The sequence below is a fragment of the Drosophila subpulchrella genome, chromosome 2L (assembly GCF_014743375.2).
Source record: "Drosophila subpulchrella strain 33 F10 #4 breed RU33 chromosome 2L, RU_Dsub_v1.1 Primary Assembly, whole genome shotgun sequence".
In the NCBI taxonomy this organism is placed as follows: Eukaryota; Metazoa; Arthropoda; class Insecta; order Diptera; family Drosophilidae; genus Drosophila; species Drosophila subpulchrella.
Window position 1 is genome coordinate 7,416,534 of NC_050610.1, and position 23,187 is coordinate 7,439,720.

Here is a 23,187-nt window from a genome sequence, read left to right on the forward strand (position 1 = left end):
CCAGAGTAGTGATGAGAACTAAAGCTTTTGGGACAAATTCAATTTGTTAGCTGGATGTAAGGAAAAGTCTGTGGCTTAGGGCATTTTAAAAAATCGTTATAAAGGACTTCTGTAACTTGTTGTTTGTTCTTAATTTTAATTTGACAAAATTAGAATACAATCTAAAATGCTGCATTGTATTCATTATTATTCATCTTATTAAGGTCATAAAAATCAATTATTTCAGATAATTTTAATTTAACATTAAAAATCTTTTAAACTTTAAATTTAAATAAACTATAATTGTTACATTAAATATTTTCATATTTAAAGTAAATAAAAGCCGGATTGGATAAAAGAATTGGAAAAAATATTTAAAGTGATCAAGAAATTGTATACGTTTTTATTTCAGTGTATGTATTTCTTATTTATTTGTTTATATTAAATACTGAATAATGAAGTTTGCTTGGGCGGTAGCAGAACTGGAATTTCTAAGGTCTCGACAAGATAGATTTCTTAAAATATCTTCTCTCTTGTTAATGAACTTATCGAATTATATTTAAAATAAACATTGTAGATTTTAAAAAAGAAAACTTTGAAATGACCGCGCTAATATTTGAGCCTAGTTGGCCTCAGAAATAATTGAAAGGAGAGTGCACTCGCTAAAAAAGGAGGTTGCCCTCGCTAACTGCCACTGTTAATTTTTAGTGTGACCGCAAGGGTAATGATATACACTCAGCGAATAAACAAAAACGACATTTTCTACTGTGAATTGTGTTTTTGATGTATTTTATTTTTCGAAATAAAGTAAGATAATAATTTTAAAGTCTTTTATCAAGTAATTTTATTTATTTTTGAGGTAGAAGTGAGTATGTTGTTGAAATAACTGTAATTAATGCTTGTAATTTAATATTTTAATTATTTATTTGTAACATACCTTAAAGTTAAAAACTAAAGCAAAAGGAATAGGCCATAGCCAAAGCTATTTAGGCTTTAGGCTGGCTTAAAGTCAACAATTTCAGTTTTCTATTTTGTTCATAATTTAATATTTTAATAAATTGAAAATGCACTACTAGTGCTAATCCATGTTAATATTCTGTTTTGCGCATACCATTTGGTATTTTTCGCTCCTGTTATGGCGCTCTGTGAACAACTCATGTTATCGTTCTGTTATTCTGACCCTGTACTTTGTAAGAAATACCGTTTCACCATCTGGGCACACTATTCCATGACGCTTGAATTTTAGCGGACAAACTCGAAAAAGAAACGCAAAAGGGACAACGCTAGGCAGAAGAATACAAATTCCACCGAATATCGGGCAGTTTTAACTTTTATAAGCCAACCACGCAGAAGCAGAGTCCGCCGCCAAGATGCCGCGCACCAAGATACCAAAGAACTCGAAGCGCAACCGTGATGTGGCCAACCGCGAGGAGAAGGTGCGCCTGTACGAGCTGAAAATGGATTCCCGCCTGATCAGCATCGACTCGCTGGAGTCCAAGTTCCTGGCCGCCGTCGACCACCAGGTGAAGACGCTGCTCGGCCAGGTGCAGAAGGAGCTGGCCAACCTCAAGATGCCCGAGGTGCTGCGCCTCTTCGAGGAGCTCGACCGCTTCAGCGACTTCAAGGCCAGCGACCAGACGCAGCTGCTCGCCTCGATGTCCATGAGCGGCAGCGCCCTCGACGGCCACGCCCCCTCGACCACCGGGAGTCGCAATGACGAAGGTTCGTTAGCCCTTCGAGGCGTAAGTATGTATGCGTAGTAATAGCACTCCTTTGCAGTGGGTTCACCTTTCAAAATTGATCAAAGTAATGGCAATCCTGGAAAATGTATCTTTATCCGCCAATTTATAGCGAATAATTCCCATTTTCCATTTCATTATAAGTCCTTTGAGTGGTACTAATACGTAGCATTGGATATATAAGCCAATCTTATTCCAGGAATATGAGTTTTATAACTGTCTAGCCAAGTAATTCCGGCTTTGAGCCGGAATGATTTTGGAAACATTTGCAGAGGGGTTAAAATATATTTGCGAAAATAGAGAATTGTTGCACATTTTCGTTGTGACATTCAATTTTTAAAGGGTAATTATTATCCACTTCATAAGTGTAGTTTTTGCATTGTTTTTCTTAGATTATATAGATTTAATCCACTTTGTCGACTATGCCTATAACTAGCCTCGTCGAGGTTTATGGTCATTTAATAAAATTTTGGGAAAGATATTTTTAACTAGGACAAAATGGAGACTGCTTCATAGAAACGATTTTTAATTATTATTTTTGGTAATATTTTTATGATATTACATATATATTATATCCTTTGCAACAGTGCTTTAACCTTCGGTCTCCGAAGCCAGCCACCCCTCCTTGTTCTTATTTTGCTCCTTTTATTTTACTCTAACTGGTGTCCGGCTTTGTGACTAACTAAACTTTTGCTTTTTAACTCCGCACCGCACACTCTAATCCTCTAATCGCACACCCATCATCCACATCCTGTGCCGGTCACTGTATCTAGGCTACCTTACAGAGGACAGCAGCATCGGGGCCAGCGGCGGCAGCATCCTGGCCGCCCACACAGGCTCCCTGTTGCGGTCCACGAAGGCCATGCGGACTCCCGGACCGCTGAATTCGGCCAGAGCTCGTCGAGCACGCCGCAGTCGATCCGCTTGCGGGGATCTGAATGTCCTGCACTCGGCCAAACCGCCGTCCGTTTTGAGCAGTGCCGTAGCAAACAGTGGTCGTCATTCGCGCAGCAAGATGCGCACACCGATGGCCTCTCGCCAAAAGGCCTTCAGTGCCGATCGCACACCTCGGGCGCAGAAGCAGATGCGCTCGGGATCGCCAACCACTCCGCCGATGGCCTTCCTCCGCTATCCCAAGCCCGGCGAGGTGGCCCTGTCCAAGTTCGGAAGCCCCATGGTGTCCCAAGTGTAAGTCCTCCATAAATACCCATCGCAAGTTAATCATTAACGATGTTTTTGTGTCCATTAGAATGCCTGACAAGTTCGCCAACGTGAACATACCCATTCGAAACGGAGTTCTTAGCTTGCGGCCCAAGAAACTGGATGCTGGCGAGGTCGAGTCAAATCTCCTGGAGAACCTGGACGAGGACACCCTCAACCAGATCAAAACACTGCACGAGAACTTGCAGATGATCGTGAATAAGGCCAGCCAGGCGGGATTCAAGTAGTTGCCAATTTAAATGCTTATCTAGATATAATTCTATATCATATATTTTAGTACGTTTCGTTAAGTTCAGTTTTCATCGCACCCCAAGTAGTTCAAGTATTTTGTCTTCATTTATAAAAATCTGTATCGTATTTACATAAGTCTCAATACAAGTACATTTTCCATGTTTATCAAAGTTTCCAGGGACTTATATGTAATTTGTGAAATATACGGTTAAAAAAAAATGGTTGTTACACGTCTTCAAGCAAAGCGGCGAAAGACTGAAAGAGATGAGAAGGTGCGCGTCCTATTTGATTCTACTGTGCAAAAGGTCGATGAGATGGTCGAAAAATGTAAGCAAGGTGTGGACTACCAATTGAATTTGATTCGAGCCAGAACTGATGGGCAGATGCTGCAGATGAAACTTTCGAATTTTATGTATCTGAAGGAAAAACATCCCAGCAACTAACGGCGCTCTATAATGTGAGTCCCAATCGAATATAGTACCAAAAATAGTAATCCTCTAGAAGAAGGGACTCACCCCCAAAATTCGCCAAAAAATTGGACTGTGTAACATCAAAAATTTATCTCGTTGACTGCTTGAAAATCGTATTCGCATTGAAACAACATTTTGAACTGTGCTTACGAAAAAGTTCCCCTACGAAAGGATTTTGAGAAAATAGAGCTTAAAGTTGGAAAAATGCTGTTTTGTGCTGTATTTGAACCGCAATTACAAACGAATCGGATTCTTGGTTTGTTAGTTTAGAAAAGTGCCACCCTTTATCCTTCGAACCCCGTACTCAAAATAATTTGTTAAGGGAGTTATAAACGAAATAAGACATAGTTATAGCATGGCGCACTAAATAGCCGTCATAATTTACATTCTTTTGTAGTGCCACATACGTTCAATTTTTTTAGTGTTGGGTTTTTAACTGGGTCAATAAAATTAGTTGAATGGATGACCTCGAGGTGCTGGAATTGTTCTGCATGTAAATTCTTCAAAAATAAATCCATGCAGCGTAATTTTTTCGCGAGTTTCGGGGATGAGTCCCTTCTAGAATATTACCCCAAAAAATGCATTTCTTCATGAGCAACCAGCGAAACCTTGGATGACTGGATTCAAAAATGTACCAATTTAAATTATGGTTTGCAATTTTGTTTATTGTTTTGTTCTTTATTGATATTTAAATATTTTTGTTTTACTTAAAATATATCATCACATTATCAAAGATCCCGGTGACTTATATTTGGATCAGTAGTTGACAGATTAACGAATATATAGTACGTGAACAAATCTATAGAAAAATGCCTCGCACCAAGATATCAGCACGTCGTCAGGAGCAGCGCCAGAAGGCTGAACGTGAAGAGAAGGTGCGCCTGGCCCAAATTAGGATGGATTCCGCTCTGGAGCAGATCGATGAGTTGGCCAAGCGCTACAAGCAAGAGGTGGACAACCAAATTAAGCTGATACGCGGTAGGACTGACAAGCAGCTGCTCCAGATGAAATGGTCGGATTTCGCGACATTGAAGATTAAGACCTTCGCTGAGCATCAGTGGGCAGGTGAGATTTTTTAAATAATTGCATAAAATAATCATTGATCAATAAATCGTTCGTTCTTTTTATAACAAAATTTATTTCCTTGCCGCTACCAGTCTATCGAGGGTGTCAAAAAAATCGCGAAGCGTTGATTGAGGTTGGGTTTCTCATAAGCTGCAATACACATTTGAGGCAACTTCAGTGTTGCGCGATTACTAAGACACCCCGTTATATTTTTATAAAATAATTATTAATCAACTGGGTTAGTATTGTTGAGTGTTCAAACATATTTGTATACTAGAGGTGCAGAAACATCGATGTTTTTCGATGTTACATCGATGTTTTCCTGTTAAAGCATCGGCAAAGCGATGTTTTTTGCACCTCTATTGTATACCTTTGCAGAGGGTACAATGATTTCGGTCAGAAATTTATAAATCAGCATCACTAGACGAGTCGATCTAGGCATATCCGTCTGTCCGTTTCTACGCGAACTAGTCTCTCATTTTTAAAGGTATGGTATAGCAGGTAGTATATACATATATAAGTCGGAAAGAGCCGGATCGGATAACTATATCTTATAGCTCTCATAAAAATATTTATAAAAAGTTATAACTTTGGTGGTTTTTGAAATATTAACTTCTAGTCTTGGAAATATCATTGTTTTAATATTTCATAATTTCAAATAAAATGTAAAAAAAATCGCACGACTTTATCATATACATAGCTTCCACAGAAATGATCGGTCAAAAGAATACAAAGGTCGTTTTATTATTTTTTTTTGGTAAACATATAAGGTAGTAAATTAAAATGGAACATTGTCTTAATATTTCTGTAACTAGTTTTTAGTTTTCTAAAAATCGGACAGCTCTGTACATACAATGGTACCACGGGAAGGACCTGCAAGGGTATAGATATTTTGGCTTGCCGAAGCTAACTTACTTTCTTGTTTACTTAAACCACCTATCTTTTCCAGTTCCCAAGCCACCCACAACTCGTAGCCTATCCATCTGTCGCGCTCGTACCCGGACTCCACAGAATTCGCAGTTCTCACAGTTTTCGCGACTCCAGACGCAGTCGGCCGACAGGGCACTTAGAGGCGATACCATGAGCTTTGTGCGATGGCCCCGGGCCGGGGAGCAGGTCCTCTCGAAGGCCGGAAGTCCCCTGGCCGTCCAGACGCAGCCGGATCGCTGTGCCGACGTGCACATTCCAACCAAAAATGGTGTGATCACCGTCAAACCTCACAAGATTAATTCCGTGAAGCGGGAAGTGCTGATGCAGCTGGATGAAAACACCCTCAACCAAGTGAAGACGCTGAACGCCAATCTCGGACTGATCGTGGATATGGCCACAAAGATGGCTAAACTCAAACCCTAAACACTTCCCATAGAAACAACGTGACCAAGAATGTTACGCTTATTTCATTAATATTTTATTTAGTCTTTTTCATTTTCTCATTTTCAATGTTTTTGTTCAGTTGTTAAACATTAAGTGAACGTGTCTGTTGTTCTTGTTGCTGTTGCTGCAGTTAGCTTGCTTCTTGTTGTATAATTAATTAATAAATTTAATTACCTTTATGTATATATATATATATCGATTTGTAAGTACAAACATAGCGTACAGAATTTCCTCTCCACTGACTTCAAATTTAATTGTTTAAACATTTTTCTATTGTGTGGCATGTATGTGTTCTGTGTGTCTGTGAACATTTTCAAATATGCTTGTACATAAGTACTTAGTTAAACTAAAGTATATTGTGTTTTCTTTCGAATGTTATTTCCCCTTTCACTTTCCATTATGTGAATCCTTAGACAAAAGTTACATTTACACATATACAGATTTAATTTAAAAATTATTATTAATTTTTAGTGTATATAGTGTTAAATTTAGCATTTGTTTTCTTGGTTTCCCGTGTATGTAAGTGTGAAATATGAAGTGTGGATGGGAGTGTTATATGCATTTCTATAGTGACAAATACATAAAAATACAGTACATAGCAAAAGGTACATATATAGATACTTAAAATACGCTTGTTTTTACTGAATTATTTAATACGATTTTTAGAGACAAAGACAACATATGAGGACAATCAATCGATACATTTAAACAGTGACAGTGAACGAACAGTGACAGATGACAACAACATAACACTCAGATTTGTAACATTCATTATGTTTGTGTGGATAGGGTTTGATAGTGTTTGTAAAACGAGCCATAAACGAGTATAATCTAATAAAAATGCTCATGATAATTTTAAAACAATCTGCCGTTTACTTCAGTACAGTCTTCCCTCGAAATCACGATATTATAACATAGGCGAAGTATGGATATTTTGTTTTTCGAAGCCTAAAATAAAATATGTGACAATTTGAACTTAAGTTGCCTGCTCTTAAAGATCTGATCCCCTTCCTTAAATTCAGCATAAATATAAATCCAAACTCCTACGTGGCAAAACCAGCCTACAAGCGTTCCCCAAACGCATCTAACTACGCTAACCTCGACCAACTATCTCAAACTCGACTGCTACTTTAGAAAATGTTTCACTTCCCAGTTTCGCATATTTTGTAGGCCTATTTCGTCGTACGTTCCTCGGTCTTTCAAACTTTTGTTTTCTTTTTTTAACACAGCCAATCAACGATGCCTCCTCCATCAAACCGACCTTTTCGCTCCACTACTTTTCTGCATAGACTAAAGAGAAAATAATTCCAATATTGAGTAGTTGTGTTTCATATTCTGCGTGAGATTTGTATTTTATATTGCTCTCGGTTCTGGTAATTTTCGTGGATCTATTTTGCGTTCGTACAAATTTCTACTCGCTTTTATACAAAATTGTGCTATTTTTGCTATTTTGTTTAAAACTATATTTTGAGGCTGTTGTTTTAGAATTCGTTATAACTTTAAATGCTAGTTTATATATTACTTTTGTATTCCGTTTATCGTATGTTTGGGCACTACTCATTGCGGTTCAGGGCATCTTTTGTATTTAGTAAATAGTATTTTATTTGTAATATCAAGTTTAACAAATCTTTGTAGGCTTTATGCACGGGTACAGGGCGTTGCATTATTTGTTTTGTTTATCTCTTTCGTTCCTCGGCTAATATCTTAAATCGTCAGTGTGTGATTTGGTACAAATTTTATGGTACTAGGTTGCATACAAATTAAATAAATTCATTCGTTAAATGAAGTCTGTACAGTATAATCAAATAGGTTAGAGACGCCCGCCATTCAGATCCGGAATATAAAATTAATTTTTAGATCAGATGTGCCTAACGAAACCAATCTGACCACCGATGATCGAAATGTATATCTTCAAAAAGCTTACATGTGTCGAGAGCTGGTATGAAACTGGTTTAAATTTATTGATAAATTCTAAGATGCTTTGTATGTACAACTGGATCGATAACCGTGCACGATAACAGAATAACTTACCAAATCAAATATGCACTTAAGTAGGTATTCTTATCAAAATTAAGTCTGCTTTGCATTCGCGTAAATATTATTTGCATTGGGGTTAGTTAGATTTAAGTGTACTGGGTTATTTTCTTATATTCTCTATGAAGTTTATACCATTTGTAAATATTTATTTATTTTAAATATATTCGAAATAGTCCCCTATATTTCGTTATGCTTATAAATTAATTAATTTCATTAAATGCTTAAATTCATTAATGCACTTTATATGTACTTTTTGTGTTGCTGTGTGTGAAATTTGCTATATCCTTACACCGTATAAATATATATTTATGAATTGGTATATATGAATAACTGGCATTAAAACTATTTTTATAGGTGTATATATAATGCTAAATGCAGTATACTTGTGTATATTCTTTTGTCATACTTATACTTTCCTGGTTTGAGGTTTTGTCAGTATAAAAAACTAGGGGAGAGCTGGGCGCCGAAAACTGGCCGACATCTTTTCCATTTCATGCTTTTTAATTTTTAATTTAATTGCATTAAATGTAGCCTCTTAAAGAAAAAACTCATCTTAAGCTATTTATTTGAGTGTGACAATTGTAATTTAGCTAGCAGCGTCTAAAAATTATTTTCTGTAATAGATGTTGAAGTAATTTTATCTGAACCATTTGCAATCTATTTACACTTTCTTTAGTCATCTCAATATATTTCAATGATTATTCGGTTATGTTCAATATTTTCATAAATTTGTATTTTATCATACGTTTTTGAACTTAACGAGAGGTATTTCTATTTTCCCAAGTGTTAATATCGCCGCATTCTTGAATCATGTATTCCATTTATTCGTGTTGTTTGTCGTTGTTTTGGGGCCTTGTTCAGTATCATAATTTGTTAAAGAAATCAGAAAATTATAAATAAAGAAAACGGGTAATGTTTAATATATTGTATATAAATTTTTATTTAGGGCTTTGCAGTTTAAACAGTATTTTAATAAAATTATAAACTAAATTTATATCAATAATATTTGTATAGCATTTGTATCGTTTCTTCTTTAAAATAATATTTATAACGATTGAACCCAACTTAATAGACTTACGGATTTAAACAAAATCAAAAATCAATAAAAAATTACATAATAGAAAACGTGAAACGTTTTTGCTCCGCTAAAGCTTGCAAAGTGTTCATTGAAAGTGTTTCGAATCATACAAGCCAATGTATTATATTTAATGTTTAATAGTTAATATAAAAATGGTTAAAATTACATATTAGTTTAAACAAAACCTGTAAAATAGCCTTCACATGAAATTGCAACGCCAACTTTGCTTTGCGCGCTTTGCTTTCTCGCTTTGATATAAAAGTATCTAAAAATAGTTATAATAAATTTAAACGAGCATTAACTAAATTACAAATTAAAATTTAAGGCGGCTCAACTTAGAAAAATTGTAAAGTGAAAATATGTACAGTTACAGGGACAGTTTTACTAATCGTAGAAGAGAAAAATATTTGGGATACGATTGGTGAATTGGTAGTTCAAAGAGAAGTAATGTTCGAAGATGCTTGAAAATGTTTAGAAGGTAGAGCAAAGCCATTGGACGTGGAGGTCCTCGTGCCTTTGCAGCAACAAATTAGCAACATTTAGTATATAAAATTTAACAAATTATCACACTGAAAAATTCAACACTACTTTTAAATATACAGCAAGTTTGTGTTTTGTGTGTTACATGTTACATGTTTTCCCTTCAAATTCTATACATCATATTATCGCTTGTCGTTATATCTAGAGCTTAGCCAACTGCTGCGGCTGCCAACGCCTCTCCAAATGTCATACAATATTAATGTTATTTCCTTTTAAATATACATATATCAATTTAACAACACCTCGAAACGGTCAGCACTTAACGCGTTACTACTTATGTTTTTGCTTTGTTTCTGTTTTCCTTCTTTTGTATATATAGCTCTTAAAACTAGGCTTTATCTTTAAACGTAATAAATATGCATTTCTTTAATCATTTTACCATCGTTTCTTGAAGTTGTTTTGCGGTTTTGAAAATATTTAACTATAGCTTGTGTCTGGTAACTATGATTTCGCGAATTCTTTAGACGAGGTTCCCATTTTGCTTTACAATTAATATTTGCTAGTATTATAAAATAAATATATTTAGGTATATATTTTTTAAATAGTGCTGCGCTAATATTTTTAATTAGATTTACATGCCTCCCCTCTTCCATCCTTTGATTTCCTATTGTTTTTTTTTTTGTTTTTGTTAAATAGAGCCATAAATGCGTGCGCAAGAGAAGTATTGGTTGTATGTGATCCTTGGGTTTGAATTAGTCACCTTAGGGTCACCTCGTAGCGCTGCTGGTGAAGAAGTCCGCTGTTTAAAGAGAGAGGATATTGGTTTGGAGTTGGGGCTTAAAGGAAATATATATCCTAATTATACTCACGCGTCTCAAAACTAAAGCCCAGCGTTGGATCTGGCGGCGTGTTGAGCATGGAGTTGACATTGCCGCTGCCCGTGGGCGTGACGTTGCCCATCGTGTTTGTACTGTTGGCCCCGCCCACGATGCCGCCAACGCCCCCGATCACAGCGCCCTGCTGCAGCGGACTCTGCGGCGTCTGCCCCCGCTGGGCCACGCCTCCTCCGCCGCCGCCGCCTCCGCCCGTGGCCGCCGCAGCCGCCTGCTGGGCCCGCACACTGACCACCGCTCGCAGCTCCTGCTTAACAAACTCGGAATTGGCATTGCCACCGGCTACGCCGCCGCCACCGCCAGCTGAAAGATTCAAAGGGAACGTATGAGTGATCTGGGGATCTTCGATCCAAAACAGTATATATATACGGTTTAGTCACATTTGGTTGGCTCAATTCTAGACACAAAACATAAAATAAATACAAAACATACACAACAAAATACAACATGGAACACAAAGGTTGAGGCACACTGAAAATTGGGATCGGGATATAATTTGGCTAGGTGGGCGGTATCAATAAACATAAAATCCTATAGCAGCGATCAATTTTTCATCGAAATTAGCTAGCTCTTCATTTTCTAGTTTTTTAAGGTTCTTTGGGTTTTTCTTTGGGGTTTTTTCTTATCGCTAAACATTGTACAGGAATTTTTAGGTACACCGAATGTTCTTTGTGGGGGTGCAGCGCCTGTATGCTAGATATTATGAACAGCTCCACCAACTTGTCTTATAAGGAATAGGTTAATTACAATGATCGTACAGTTATAGAAGATATATATGTGTGTGTGTGGATGGGTTAGGGGTGTTGATACGTGTGGTTTCCAGCTTACAAGTAGATTTTTCTTTTAAATGTATATACAGAATGCGCCCAAAATTTGGATTTGCTTTACAATGCGTGGCAATGGATTATACAGCCAGATATATATACTATATACACAGAATTCAAGGCGGGGTGATTTATACAGCGAACGCGTGAGATATTTAGATGATGGTTTGAGTTTGTATTTCAGAGATAGAGAAGAGCACACAGGCTTACCGGTCTGCGCGCGACCATAGAAATCATTCGCCTGCTGCGGTTGCCCGTAGCCGCCAAGGGTGGCCCCATAGCTGCCGCCCCCGCCGCCCAGGCCAATGATGCCGTTGCCACCGCCACTGCCCATGCCGCCCACGCCCATCATCGCCGGATGCGGATGTGGCGACATGCTCAGCCCGTTCATCAGCTGCTGCTGTTGCTGATGCTGCTGCTGATGTTGCTGCTGCTGCTGCTGCTGCTGTTGCTGCTGCTGCTGGTTGCCGGCGGCAGCTGAGCTATCAGTGGTGTTGCTGCTGCCCGGTGAGGAGCCAAAGCGAGGCGAGCCTGTTTTGGTTAAGCGGTTTTGGTTGGTTTCGTTTGGCTTTGATTAAAACTAGTTCAGATTATCAAGTGTGTGTGTGTGTGTGTGTGTTGTATGTGTTATGTGAGAGAGTGTGTGTGTAAAGCTGTCTAAGTATGTATTTTAATGTTTAGTATGTGGATTAAGGGGTGCTTAAATCACAAGAGATACGTCTCGCTATGCTAGCTGTAGTTCTCCCCCCTTAATTGCTCCTAAAACATTTTGTTTACTCGTAATAAATAAACCAAACGCCTAGTTCTCAGTTCAATAGTTCATCCAGTACGCATCCCCGGTGCCCTTCTTACCTGGCAGATGTTGGGTGGCCTGCGGAACGCTGCCCTGCCGCTGCAGTCGCTGCAACTGTTGCTGCTGGAAAACGTTGACATTGCCGCCGTAGGGCGATTGTGGGCCACCGAAACCGTCGGGCGTCGTGGCCCCGCCACCGCCCTGTCCCTGGAACGAGTTCTGCCGCTGCAGAGCCGCAGCCTGGGCTGCCGGATTGCCGCCGGGTCCGACGGCTCCCGGGGAGTTGAGGCCGCGTCTCTGGTTCTGTTGGTATTGACGCGCGTTATACGGACTCACGCCCTGCAGCGCGGCCATGGAAAGGTGTTAATAGGTCTGCTTTGGCTGGCTCAAATCTCAGACACTCACCTGCAGCTGAGCGATGAGCATCGGGTTGTGCTGCTGCAGCGTTCTTCCGGCGTTGCCAGCTGGCAGCGGACCGCCTGGTCCACCGCCTCCTCCTCCGCCAGCTCCCCACTGCTGTGGACTATTCTGCATGCCCGGCGACTGCATTCCCGAGTTGGAGCCAAACGGAGTGTTGGAACGTCCGCCATCGCCGACCTGTTGCTGCTGCTGCTGCTGCTGCTGGTAGGCCAACTGTTGCTGCTGGACACTGTTCTGCTGCTGCTGGCTGAGCTGCTGCTGCTGCTGCGGGGAGAGACGTTGGCCGGGCTGCGGGAACTGGGGGGCATAGCCTGGAAAAAAAAGAACCTTAAGTACTTGACTTCCTAGGAATTTTGAACTTAGCTCACCCTGATTGGGCTGCGGACTGTAGGGCGCGCTGCGACCCGGACTGAGCTGCTGCTGCATCAGGGTCTGCGCAAAGTTCGGACTGAGCTGGGCGTCTGAGGGCAGGTTCGTGCGGGATAGGGACACATTTGGAGCCACAGTCGTGTTCAGCAGCGAGCCAATGTTGTTCAAGCCCGCATTCATGCCAGCTGAAAATGAAGATAAAAATAGGATAAAGAATCATATTAAAATAAGCCTTAAATTCGAAAGACATGAGGCTGATCTTAACTATCGTTTAAAAAATATCTTAAGAATAATCAAATATTAAACACATTAAGATAAAGTCCATGGTTAAAAAAATTAGCTAAGGTAATTTACAAATTGATACATTTACAATAGGCTGGCACTAGCTCTCACTTAAATAACTTTTTGAAAAAAGGAACGATTATTATATAGGTGATACACAATCTACACAATTTGTTTAGCACCTGATAGATTTCTTTCTTAAAAATGGAATCTTTTTTGTTATCCTAAATAAAAGTCAACATTCCCTACTACTCACTGGCATTCTCGGGCACAAGTAACTGCTGCTTCTGCTGTTGTTGCAGCAATCGCTCCTTCTGCTGCGCGGCGGCCAACTGTTGCTGTTGTCGCATGTTGCGCAGTTGCTGCTGGGCAGGCAAGACCACGCCCCCCGGCGTGGCAACCGCGTTCATGGGACCGCGTCCTCGGGCAGGGTACATGGGCGGTGGTCGCTGGAAACCTTGGTTGCCCTGATTGCGCATGGCTTCCAGACGCTGCATGATGTGCTGGTTTTGCTGTTGCTGCTGCTGGTTGTTCAGCTGCTGCTGCATGTTCAGCATTCCCGGATAGGCGGGCGGCTGCTGCAGATGTTGCTGTCGCTGTTGCTGCTGCTGCTGCTGCTGGGCTAGCTGCAACGCCAGAAGCTGTTGCTGCTGCTGTTGTTGCTGGTGCTGTTGCTGCTGGCTCATCATAAGCTGCTGGGTTAGGTCGTTGCCAAAGGCCGTCGACTCCACGTCCTGCATCAGCGACTTTTGGATATCGTTGATGGCCGACGCCTCTGAGGGGGCATTCGTCACGATGGGAGTATCATCCGGATAGTACTCCATTACGCTGTCCAGCAGCTTGGACAGCTCCGAGTCGCCATCGCCCAGAATGGCCGCCGCTGCCGCAGCTGCAGCCGCCGCAGCCGAAGTGGAGGCCGCTGTGGTAATTGAGGTAGTTGCTGTGGTCGCCAGTTGCTGTTGCTGGTGCTGGAAGGCCAGCTGCGGCGGCTGCAGTTGCTGTTGCTGCTGCTGGCTGAGGTAGACATCGTTTGGCTGCTGTTGTTGCTGCTGGGAAGGAATGCCGGCGGCCTGTTGTTGTTGCTGCTGCTGTTGTTGCTGCTGCTGCTGCTGCAGCTGCTGTTGCTGCTGCTGCTGCTTTCGGTTGCGGTTGGCGGCCGCTTTGGGTCCCGTGCTGCCAGCGCTAATGAGGTTGCCCGGCGCGGCCAGCGTACTGCTCACCGTGGAGCTGGTTATGTCCGGCAGCGTCTTCACTTGCAGTGGCTGCTCGGGATTGGGGGCTTTGGGTATCTTTGGCGGATTCTGCAGTAGCTTGGCCAACATCTTGTTCTGCGTGCACAGTTTGCTGGGCTTGTCCTCCGACCGCTTGGCGGAGGGGTCGTCGTCGGGCTCGTTGAGCGATCGCTTGCGGCTCAGCGACGGATCGCTCTGGATCTTGAGCATGGCCTTCAGATCCTCGGTGCTCATGTTGCCGCTGGCACTGCCACGGTGCATGCCATGGCCACCTCCATCCGGATTTTTCAGCTGGCGCATCAGCTCGCTCTGTCGGGAGTTGTTCATGGAACCAGGTCCACCACCCGATCCGTTGCCATCATCCTCCTCGGTCTTTTCGTTGAGTAGCTGCAATTAAGGGAATTCATTAAGGGTTTTCTCCTGGTCATAGCAATCACTTACCTTGAGCAGCATGGGGTTCTGCGAATTGCCTGCCTTGTGCAGCATACTGGAGTTGCCCACACCTCGTCCCATCGATCCCATGGGTCCGAACATGCCCAGACCTCCCGGCTGGCCGCCCATCTTGAAGCTGCCGCCGGCGAGCTTCTCCTCATCGGTGCCCTCCGGCTTGAAGTACTGTAAAATGGTCCAGTTCATATTGAAACTTTCACTCCAATGGGCCTGTGCACTCACCTTCTCATCATCACCCAATCCTCCCAGACCGCCGGCCATGCTCTGCGACTTGGTCAGCAGGTGGCGCAATCGCTCCGAGGACTCCTGTTGCTGCTGCTGCTGTTGCTGCGGCGGTGTTTGCTGCTGTTGTTGCTGCTGCTGCTGCTGCTGGGAGAGCAACAAGCCGCCAACTCCATTGGGTAATCCGCCGCCCATTAGAGGATTACTGCTGCTGCTGTTGTTGTTAACCTGCTGCTGGCTTTGCTGGACATCCTTCTCGGGCTTGACATCGCCCGTCTCGAAGGAGTGGAAGTTGAAACCATAGTTGCCTCCGCCGGCGCTGGCATTCGACTGCGGCGATGGCAGGCTGGCGGCGGAGTGCGAGGAGAGCTGATAGGGTGTGGCCGGGGAGGCGCAAACAGCCGGACTGAATCCGTGTCCCGACGGAGGACGCGGCGTGCTGACTGGCGTCGCCACCGAGGCTCTCGAATTGGGACGCGAATCGGTCCAGGGTCCCACGCCGCTGGGATCCAATTCGAATGAGGAATGTGCTGCAATGTCGAATTCGAAGGTATCGCTTCCATAGAAGCTGGGATCCGCCTGTGCCGGCGAGGCGGTGAACGCGTTTACCAGCGCATTCGCTGACGAGCTGGCCGAGGAGCTGGCGCTGGATCGTTGCTGCTGCTGCTGTTGCTGCTGCAGACCGCTGCCGTTGATAATGGCGCTGCTCATCAGTGGTCCGCCCACGCTCGTTGTCTGTGTGCTGTTGCCACCGCCGCCCTGCTGGCCACCGCCCACAAGTCCGCCCAGCAGATGGGTGGGCAGCAGGCCAGAGGCCGCCGGCGAGGAGGAGGGACCCGAACCCGGACCGGTTCCTCCATGCATGCCGTCCATGGAAAGGCTGCTGAGCAGGGAGCTGGCCAGCGAGGGACTCGGCGCCATGGCGCACAACTGGCCCAGACCCAATCCTCCACTGCTCGCTCCCGTGTTGCTGCTGTTCATGTCGTTCTCCGAGTTGAGCAGCGTCTGCACGGACATGATGAAGTCGCCCTCGCCGGGGGTTTGGTTCAGGAACAGTCTCGAGTTGGCCTTCACATGGACATAGATATCCGGGGCGCCCAATCGCAAACGAAACGGGCGCGACACCACACTGGTGCCCGGTCCAGCACCCGGCGAATTGGCGCTGACCGAATCCTGGATGTCGCGCAGGTGCGACTTGAGCGTGGAGAGGTCGTGCGGATGACACAGGTCCTGCCACAGGCGGCCCACCCACGTCTGCAGGTGCTGCTTGAACGGCTCCCGCAGGGCCGTGGCATCGAGGTTGAGTATTTTGCCATGGATGTCCACCTTGAAGGTCATCTGCTCGATCGGCTGCTGCTGCACATGCTGCTGGATGTTGATCTCCAGCGGAGACTCGTCCTCCGGCCGGGTGATCAGGCACAGCACCGAGCTGCTGGCATCGGCATCATCTGGAAATATTAGGGTTTAAGGATTTGGTAAGGATTTGAGTGTATTTCCGTACTCACCCTTGACTGGAGCCGCTATAAGGACCACCTCCTCGTACTTGTCCTGATGGCCCGACTGCCTCAGTGGCTTCTCCTCGCAATTTGATGACGTCTGGGTGGCAGTGCGTGTGTCCTTGACTAGCATGCGCACCTTGGTGGAGATGCTGCGCTTCGACTTGCCCACCGCAGTTCCTCCTCCCGCTGCTCCTCCTCCTACGCCTCCTCCTTGACCTCCCGCTCCGCCGGAACTGGAATTGGACCCTGCGGACTGCTGGGAGGCATTGCCGTTGTTCAGCTCCTCGAGATCGCCCCAAACGCCCGCGGAGGAGCCACCAGCGCTGCCACCTGGCCCAGGATTACTGGCGGAACTGCTACCGCCGCCATTCGGATTGTACATGTTGTTGATGATCGGCTCTAGCTTGGTGTGATCCCCCGAATAGAGGTACCTGTAGAGCGGCTGGTGGTACAGCTCCTGTTTCTCATAGCCGATCAGGTCGCGGATGTTCTGCGTGCAGGACTCAATGATGCCGTTGGCGTTCACCTGGAGCAGGACCCAGCCGACGCCGCTGATGTAGTGCTCGAGGGCCTCGAAGTACGCCGATATCTCGGGCACCTGGCCGAGGAGCAGCGAGGGTTCCGGGAGCGGGGGTTCCGTCGACGAGACCTCGCCCTGTTGCACCGGATGGATGGAGCAGTTGTCCGTGGCACAGCGGCTGCAGCGGGTTGAGGTTGCTTGCGGTTTGCTGGTGTTGTTGTTGTTGTTGCTGCTGCTGCTGTTCGTGTTGTTGTTGGTCGTTGTCGCGGAGTTGTTGTTGTTCGTCGACGTTGAGGATATATCACGGTTTTGGCCCTTGTCACAAATCTCACGGTACTGAAAATAAAGTATCAAAAGAGGGTGTTACTAGAGATTTTAGATTATGATTTTTCGAAGGGATCAAAATGTTGCGATAGTTGTTTTAATTAATTTACATAATATCTAAAATATGCTAGATTGAAAATAAAGTAAAAACTCTCCCAACAACAAATTACTCACAACTTTCCATTTAAGGTAAGTTATACTATTAATTAGTAACCAAAGCAACATTAAAACACGCTTCACTATTTTTAAATGTTGTTAAACATTTTGTACAGTTACTTAACTATCAGTTGAGTTATTTGACCCATTTATAACTTTTTTCTAATTTTTGATCGAAGGTTATAATATATAAAAGTCCCGAACCTTTAATAAAAAAGAGTTTTTTTCATTTATTTTAAGATACTGAGAACGTTCAATGGAATATTAATTTTTTAAATTAGTTAGACAATATTAATAACTCACTGGAATTCTACTACTTTATAAAAAAAAGATATTTTGAGGAACTACTACGAAGGATAAAATATATAAAAGTGCCGAACCATTAATCAAAAAGAGTTATTTTATTTGTTTTAAGATATTGAAAACGGTTCAATGGAATAATAATTTTTTTAAATTTCGTTAGACAATATAAAAACCTCACTGGAATTCTACCACTTTATAGAGGAACTACTACTGCATACGGATTTCCTTGGCACACTGAAAATCCCTAATCTTACAACTGAAATATTTCACTCTACTTGTGATTATTAATCCTGTATTCTACTTTGTGACAGGCCTTATAAAGACTCATCATTGCCGTCTCGGATGGCTCGCATCTGTGAGATACATATTCCGAATATAAAAAACTTCATTCATATCGCGCCCACTTTATCGACGACATTTAAGCTGCGATGATGCGGAAGCATCCCGTGCAAAAAGCGCATGCATATTATGACACACAGGCAGTAATAATAATAATTATAGCACGAAGATCGGCACACTTTGTGTGTGGCGGAGTGAGTGCGGCAGAAAGAGAGGGGAGAACACACTGGACACTGTATTTTTAAATGGGCAAATCATTGTATTGACACAATGGAAGTGCAATAAACCGCATTTTATCATACGAGGGTTCTATGTTTGTGTTATTTTTACGCGCGCGTTTGAAAAGCAGAGTCATTGACATTTGCGAAAAACACGCGAAAAGCCCTGGTCATATTCAAATATTATTGTTATGGTAAGGATTTCGTTTTCCTTGGGATATCCACGCACACCTCCCACCAGCACCCGCCCACCCACTCTCTCTCCCCCTCTCTCTTTTCGAGCTGTTTCTCTCGCACACATGGCAATTCAAGGTCAATCAACTTCAACTTCGCGTGGACAAATGTCAATGGCATTTCACTTTTGTTTTGGTTTGTCGTGGCTCCTGGTTCTTGTTTTTTTTTCAATATTTATTGAGGCTTATTGGGGAGTCGTCTAGGTGACTCAATTCGGGCCAAAAGGCGTAAATAACTTACTGAAAATCACAGAAACACAGAAAAACAGAACACAGAACGTTCGCACAGTCACAAAGTTGCCGAAATAATAAGCACACATTTTTCGAATGCAATTGTGTTAAAAAACGCACAGCAACAACAACGAAGAACAACAATGAAGCTTCTTTGCTCTCTTTGCCAAAAAGTAAGCTTTCCTCGCGCTCTCTCGCGGCACTCTCTTTTCAGTTTTGTTTACCGGCTATATGCGTTATCACATTGTGCACCTGTTTGTGTGGGTGTGTGTGTGGGTGGAAGAGCGGGGGAGAGGCAGGAGCAACAACAATTAAGAACAATATAGAACGAAGCGCAATCGCAACTATGTGAAATTGCAAATAGCTGCTACGTCATCGGTGCAAAAGCATTTCAAAGCAGTTCGTTGATCTCCCAAAAACACACACACAGAGAGAGGATGAGAGAGAGCGAGCGAGCTTTTGTTGTTTGGAATTGGAAGGAAGCTTGACCAGGAAAAGTTGCTCCCGAACACGAATTTCGGGGTGAAGGCACTCCGAAAAATATCAGTCAAATGATTAAGTAAACAACAAGAGCAACGGTAGCCGTTGCAAAAACAACAAAGGCGCTCAGCGCGTGCAGCCGCGAAAATGTCCAAAACGTGTCTGGGCTTTATCTCTCCTCTGCCCCTCCCCCTTCGCCACCCCGTCTTGAACTCCGTTTTTGGCGCGCTGTGACCCATAGACTCTTCCGAAATGATCAGATCAGGTAAATCGCAGGGAAAGATACATAGATACAAGCCAGCAGCTGTGCAACGAAAAAGGGGTTTGTCAACACCCGTATCTCACTGGGATCGGGTATAAAAAGCTTCGATTTAAATATGTTTTTGGGTTTCCAGGCCTTAGGGGTTATGTGAATAAATAAAATAACTTAATTAAGCTACCTGAAACCTGGCGATTTTTGATTATTTAATAAACAAATATTTTATAGCATACTCATATGAGGAGAGGAGTTATTGTAAAGTCCCAAAATCCGCCCTTAAAAGTTAAATTATTTATTATATTGAAATTATAATTGTATATCTCCCTTACATTGATTTTATTATTCTTCATAAAAATTTATACCATTACAAAACTAAATGGTACTTTATAACTATCCTTAACGAGAAGTTATAGTATTCAAAAATCAAAAGGGTTAGAAAAAATTTTTTTTTTCAAAACTAAGAATCTGAAATTAATTTTATTCAACTTACTTCTGTACTGTATTTTCTACAAACAAAAAATGTATGGCTTAACTTGAAAAAGTTTACCAACTATTAAATATTGTAACCATCGAAAAACTACCAAAAAATGGTAAGAAGTTTGTGTTTTGTTGTTGGGAGAGTAACTATTTTGTTGGTCAAATTGACAATCCGATAGGTTGGGACCATTTAATTTTTATATTGGTAAATTGTACCTATTTGTCTTTCCGACGAATTAAAAAAATTACCACATCTGGAATCCTATAAATTCTGGAACCCTAGAAAAAATTTGCTAGGCCTCTCAAAAATAACCAATAATAAAACCATTAGGGGTTCCGAAATAACCCATCAAGCTAACAAATTGTCCCTTAGTATCTTTATGTTGTAGACTTTCTTCCATTTTATGCAACACATTTCTCAACAAGTTTCGTTTTTAGGCTATTTCCAACGAATTTAAAAAATTCTGAGCGATCTCTACCCATTTTGGAACCCAAAAATATTTCCTAGGTCCCTGTAAAATAACCAATATTAAAACCATTTGGAGGCCAAAATAACTCATCGTACTAACTAATTTTCTCTTAATATAATTATGTTGTAGACTTTCTTCCATTTCTTGCTACCACATTTCTCAACAGTTTTTGTTTTTTGGCTCTGGTTCTGGTTATTTCCGACCGACGGGTCTAAAAATAAAACCGCACACCTCGTCGAACCCAATCACTCAATCGGCGATAACAAGAAGGTGGCGAGACGAGTCGAGTGGAGGAAATAGAACAAATGGAACTGGCGATACCAAGTGGCGCCGTGGCTTAGTTGGTTAAAGCGCCTGTCTAGTAAACAGGAGATCGTGAGTTCGAATCTCGCCGGGGCCTTTCCAGTTGGGATGTATTTTTTTAATATTCTACTTTTTTTAATATTAATTTTTTTTCGTGTCCACCAGCTAATCGAGTTGTGTTTTGCCAACGGAATAATAATATTTCATGGTGTCCATCAATTGGATTAGCGCTCCAAATGAGCTGCGTTCGATCCCTCCGGTGGCTTTTCTCATTAGGGAAAAGCCAACATGACACGAAAGCATTTAATTCAATTTATTTATTATGTACGTAACTCGTGTGCGAGCTTCTTGTACACTTTAATTGCATTTCATTGGCCCGATGACTTGTTTCGCATCCCACCGCCTGGATTACAAAATGAAATTATGTATTTTGTATTTTGGCGTTGGCTGTGCGCCGCATTTCATTTAAAAAGCCATTTGTTGGTTTTTGTCTTTTTCCGCTTTTTTTTTCTGGTTGGTATGTATTTTCGGTCTGTTCGGCTAAGCGTGGCGCTTGGCTCGAAAATAATTTGCATAATAAAGTGCTTAGGCTACCTGAAACCAATAAAAGAAATACGGCAAAAACAATAATAACGCCGCCTAAAACAACATAAAGCCGCTGGCCGGGTCGGGCTATTGAAACATAAATAAATTTATGTAAATTAAATAAAAATATTAATTAAATTGTGTTGCGGCGGGGGCCAAATTACGTCAGACAACTCTTCTTCGCCGCTTCTGCACCGCTCCTGGGCCCCTTCGCGAATTCTTTTAAGCTCTTTTCGGCTGAGCTTTTAATTGCTTTTTAATTGGAACGCGTTTTTGGTTACACAGAGAAAAAAGACTTAAGTTTGTTTAAAACAGCGGTCGGCACACCAAACAGAGTGTGAGTAATTTGCATAGTGCAGTTCTTAGATGTGTTTGGGCTGACTGCTCTTGTACATTGTACGTGTGGCGGCAGAGAAGGAGCAGAGATTTTTTCTGTGCCCTTTTAATGGAAGGCTGTTAACCGCTGGTTTTCAGATAAATAAACACGATTGAGGAATAATATTTTTTAAAAATCTTAAAGTAGGTTCTTATTAGGAACCTTCTGATCTCCATGTATCCATAAGATTTAAAATTTAAACGTAATTTTAATCACAGTTCCTGTGTGGTCTATTAACTTAAAACATGATTATACAAAACTCATATTATTTACAATTAAGTAATAAGTTATTGATGCAAATCAAAAATGAACGAAAATTAAATTACTAAAGTAACTAAGAACCCGCTTTAAATATATTTTATTAACACTTAAAATAAAAATAGGGAAAGTAGTGCTATTTTTCTCTGTGTACAAAAAATATCAAAAAGAAGGAGACTGAGCCAAAGTGGCGGGGAAACTGCATGGAAATTACATTGGGGAATTTCGCTCGCTTGTGTTTTTGTGGTGTAATTGATCATTTGGTATTCCGCACAGGCCAGTGGAATCGACTGGCCAAGTCCACCAAGTCAGTCGTTCCCAGGGTGTTATAACAAGTTGTATTGCTTTTTTTACAGTATCTGGTCGCGATTCGGGCTTATTAGATTCGTTTGATGAGCTTGTGCATTGGGGTCTTGACGGTAATTAACTTGTATGCGTGGGGGAGTGGCTGGGACGACCATATCCATATCAATAGATTCTTACCGTTCGAACCACTTGGTTTAGTATAGCCGCCTTGTCCGGTTTCGTTGAGGTCATATCTCCACGCTTGTTCAGCGTCAATATCTCCGACAGCTGCTCGATATAACCGTTCTCCGCCTCGCGACGTCGCTTCTCATTGTTGCACTTGTTGATTTGTGATTGGGGCTGCAAGGGACACAATATTAGTATTTAATATTTAATCTTAATATATATTAATATATTTGAGGTGGGTAAAATATAAGCTCTTAATTCAGATAGGGTTAATGTTGCATATTGTATTCTTTTATCTTGATAAAAAAAATTAATCTGCATACCTACTAGTTGGCTAAAACTTTTTTTGACATTTTTAATGCTTTCGAAAATTTAAAAAAATTTAAATAGTTAATTAAGTAGATTGATAAAAAAATGTGATCTATTCGTTACAATACTTAGGTAATATTAAATTTGTTAATGGCTTTTCTTAATTATTTTTTCAGATCTATTGTATTCCCTTTTTCAATGTATCCACATGTCAAGC

At 42.1% G+C, this 23,187-nt stretch overlaps 3 protein-coding genes and 1 non-coding gene across 8 annotated transcripts in view; 3 read left to right on the plus strand and 1 right to left on the minus strand.

Moving 5' to 3' along the window:
• Positions 1-1,196: 1,196 nt before the first annotated feature.
• LOC119548442 (borealin) lies at positions 1,197-3,343 on the plus strand. Its single transcript, XM_037855701.1, has 3 exons — positions 1,197-1,701; positions 2,492-2,906; positions 2,968-3,343. Exons 1-3 carry the CDS (start codon positions 1,350-1,352, stop codon positions 3,164-3,166), a joined length of 966 nt encoding a protein of 321 aa, XP_037711629.1. The 5' UTR covers positions 1,197-1,349; the 3' UTR covers positions 3,167-3,343.
• A 146-nt stretch (positions 3,344-3,489) lies between these two features.
• On the plus strand, positions 3,490-6,228 carry LOC119548443 (borealin). 3 transcript variants are annotated; one of them, XM_037855703.1, is made up of 3 exons: positions 3,490-3,627; positions 4,446-4,705; positions 5,655-6,228. In XM_037855703.1, the coding sequence occupies exons 2-3, from the start codon at positions 4,450-4,452 to the stop codon at positions 6,056-6,058; spliced, it is 660 nt and encodes a 219-aa protein (XP_037711631.1). In that variant the 5' UTR covers positions 3,490-3,627; positions 4,446-4,449; the 3' UTR covers positions 6,059-6,228. The 3 variants fall into 3 exon arrangements, with proteins under 3 accessions (XP_037711631.1, XP_037711633.1, XP_037711630.1); XM_037855705.1 differs by lacking the exon at positions 3,490-3,627 and adding an exon at positions 4,798-4,943 and having other exon boundaries at positions 4,236-4,705; positions 5,655-5,758; XM_037855702.1 differs by lacking the exon at positions 3,490-3,627 and having other exon boundaries at positions 4,283-4,705; positions 5,655-6,226.
• LOC119548440 (homeotic protein female sterile) overlaps positions 6,090-23,187 on the minus strand; it is a 95,261-nt gene continuing 78,163 nt past the window's right edge. For 2 of the 3 annotated variants that reach the window (XM_037855699.1, XM_037855698.1), the window contains exons 4-14: positions 22,674-22,835; positions 16,665-17,514; positions 15,160-16,607; positions 14,929-15,102; positions 13,512-14,874; positions 12,973-13,158; positions 12,590-12,915; positions 12,244-12,523; positions 11,602-11,922; positions 10,544-10,870; positions 6,090-10,473 (exon numbers count right to left, since the gene is read on the minus strand). In XM_037855699.1, coding sequence (XP_037711627.1) covers positions 10,442-10,473; positions 10,544-10,870; positions 11,602-11,922; positions 12,244-12,523; positions 12,590-12,915; positions 12,973-13,158; positions 13,512-14,874; positions 14,929-15,102; positions 15,160-16,607; positions 16,665-17,514; positions 22,674-22,835 — 5,469 coding nt within the window. In that variant the 3' untranslated portion in view covers positions 6,090-10,441. The remainder of the gene's footprint in view (positions 10,474-10,543; positions 10,871-11,601; positions 11,923-12,243; positions 12,524-12,589; positions 12,916-12,972; positions 13,159-13,511; positions 14,875-14,928; positions 15,103-15,159; positions 16,608-16,664; positions 17,515-22,673; positions 22,836-23,187) is intronic. The other variant, XM_037855700.1, reaches the window with a different exon arrangement.
• Positions 20,995-21,068, plus strand: Trnat-agu. The gene has a single exon. It is a non-coding gene; the product is annotated as a tRNA-Thr (tRNA).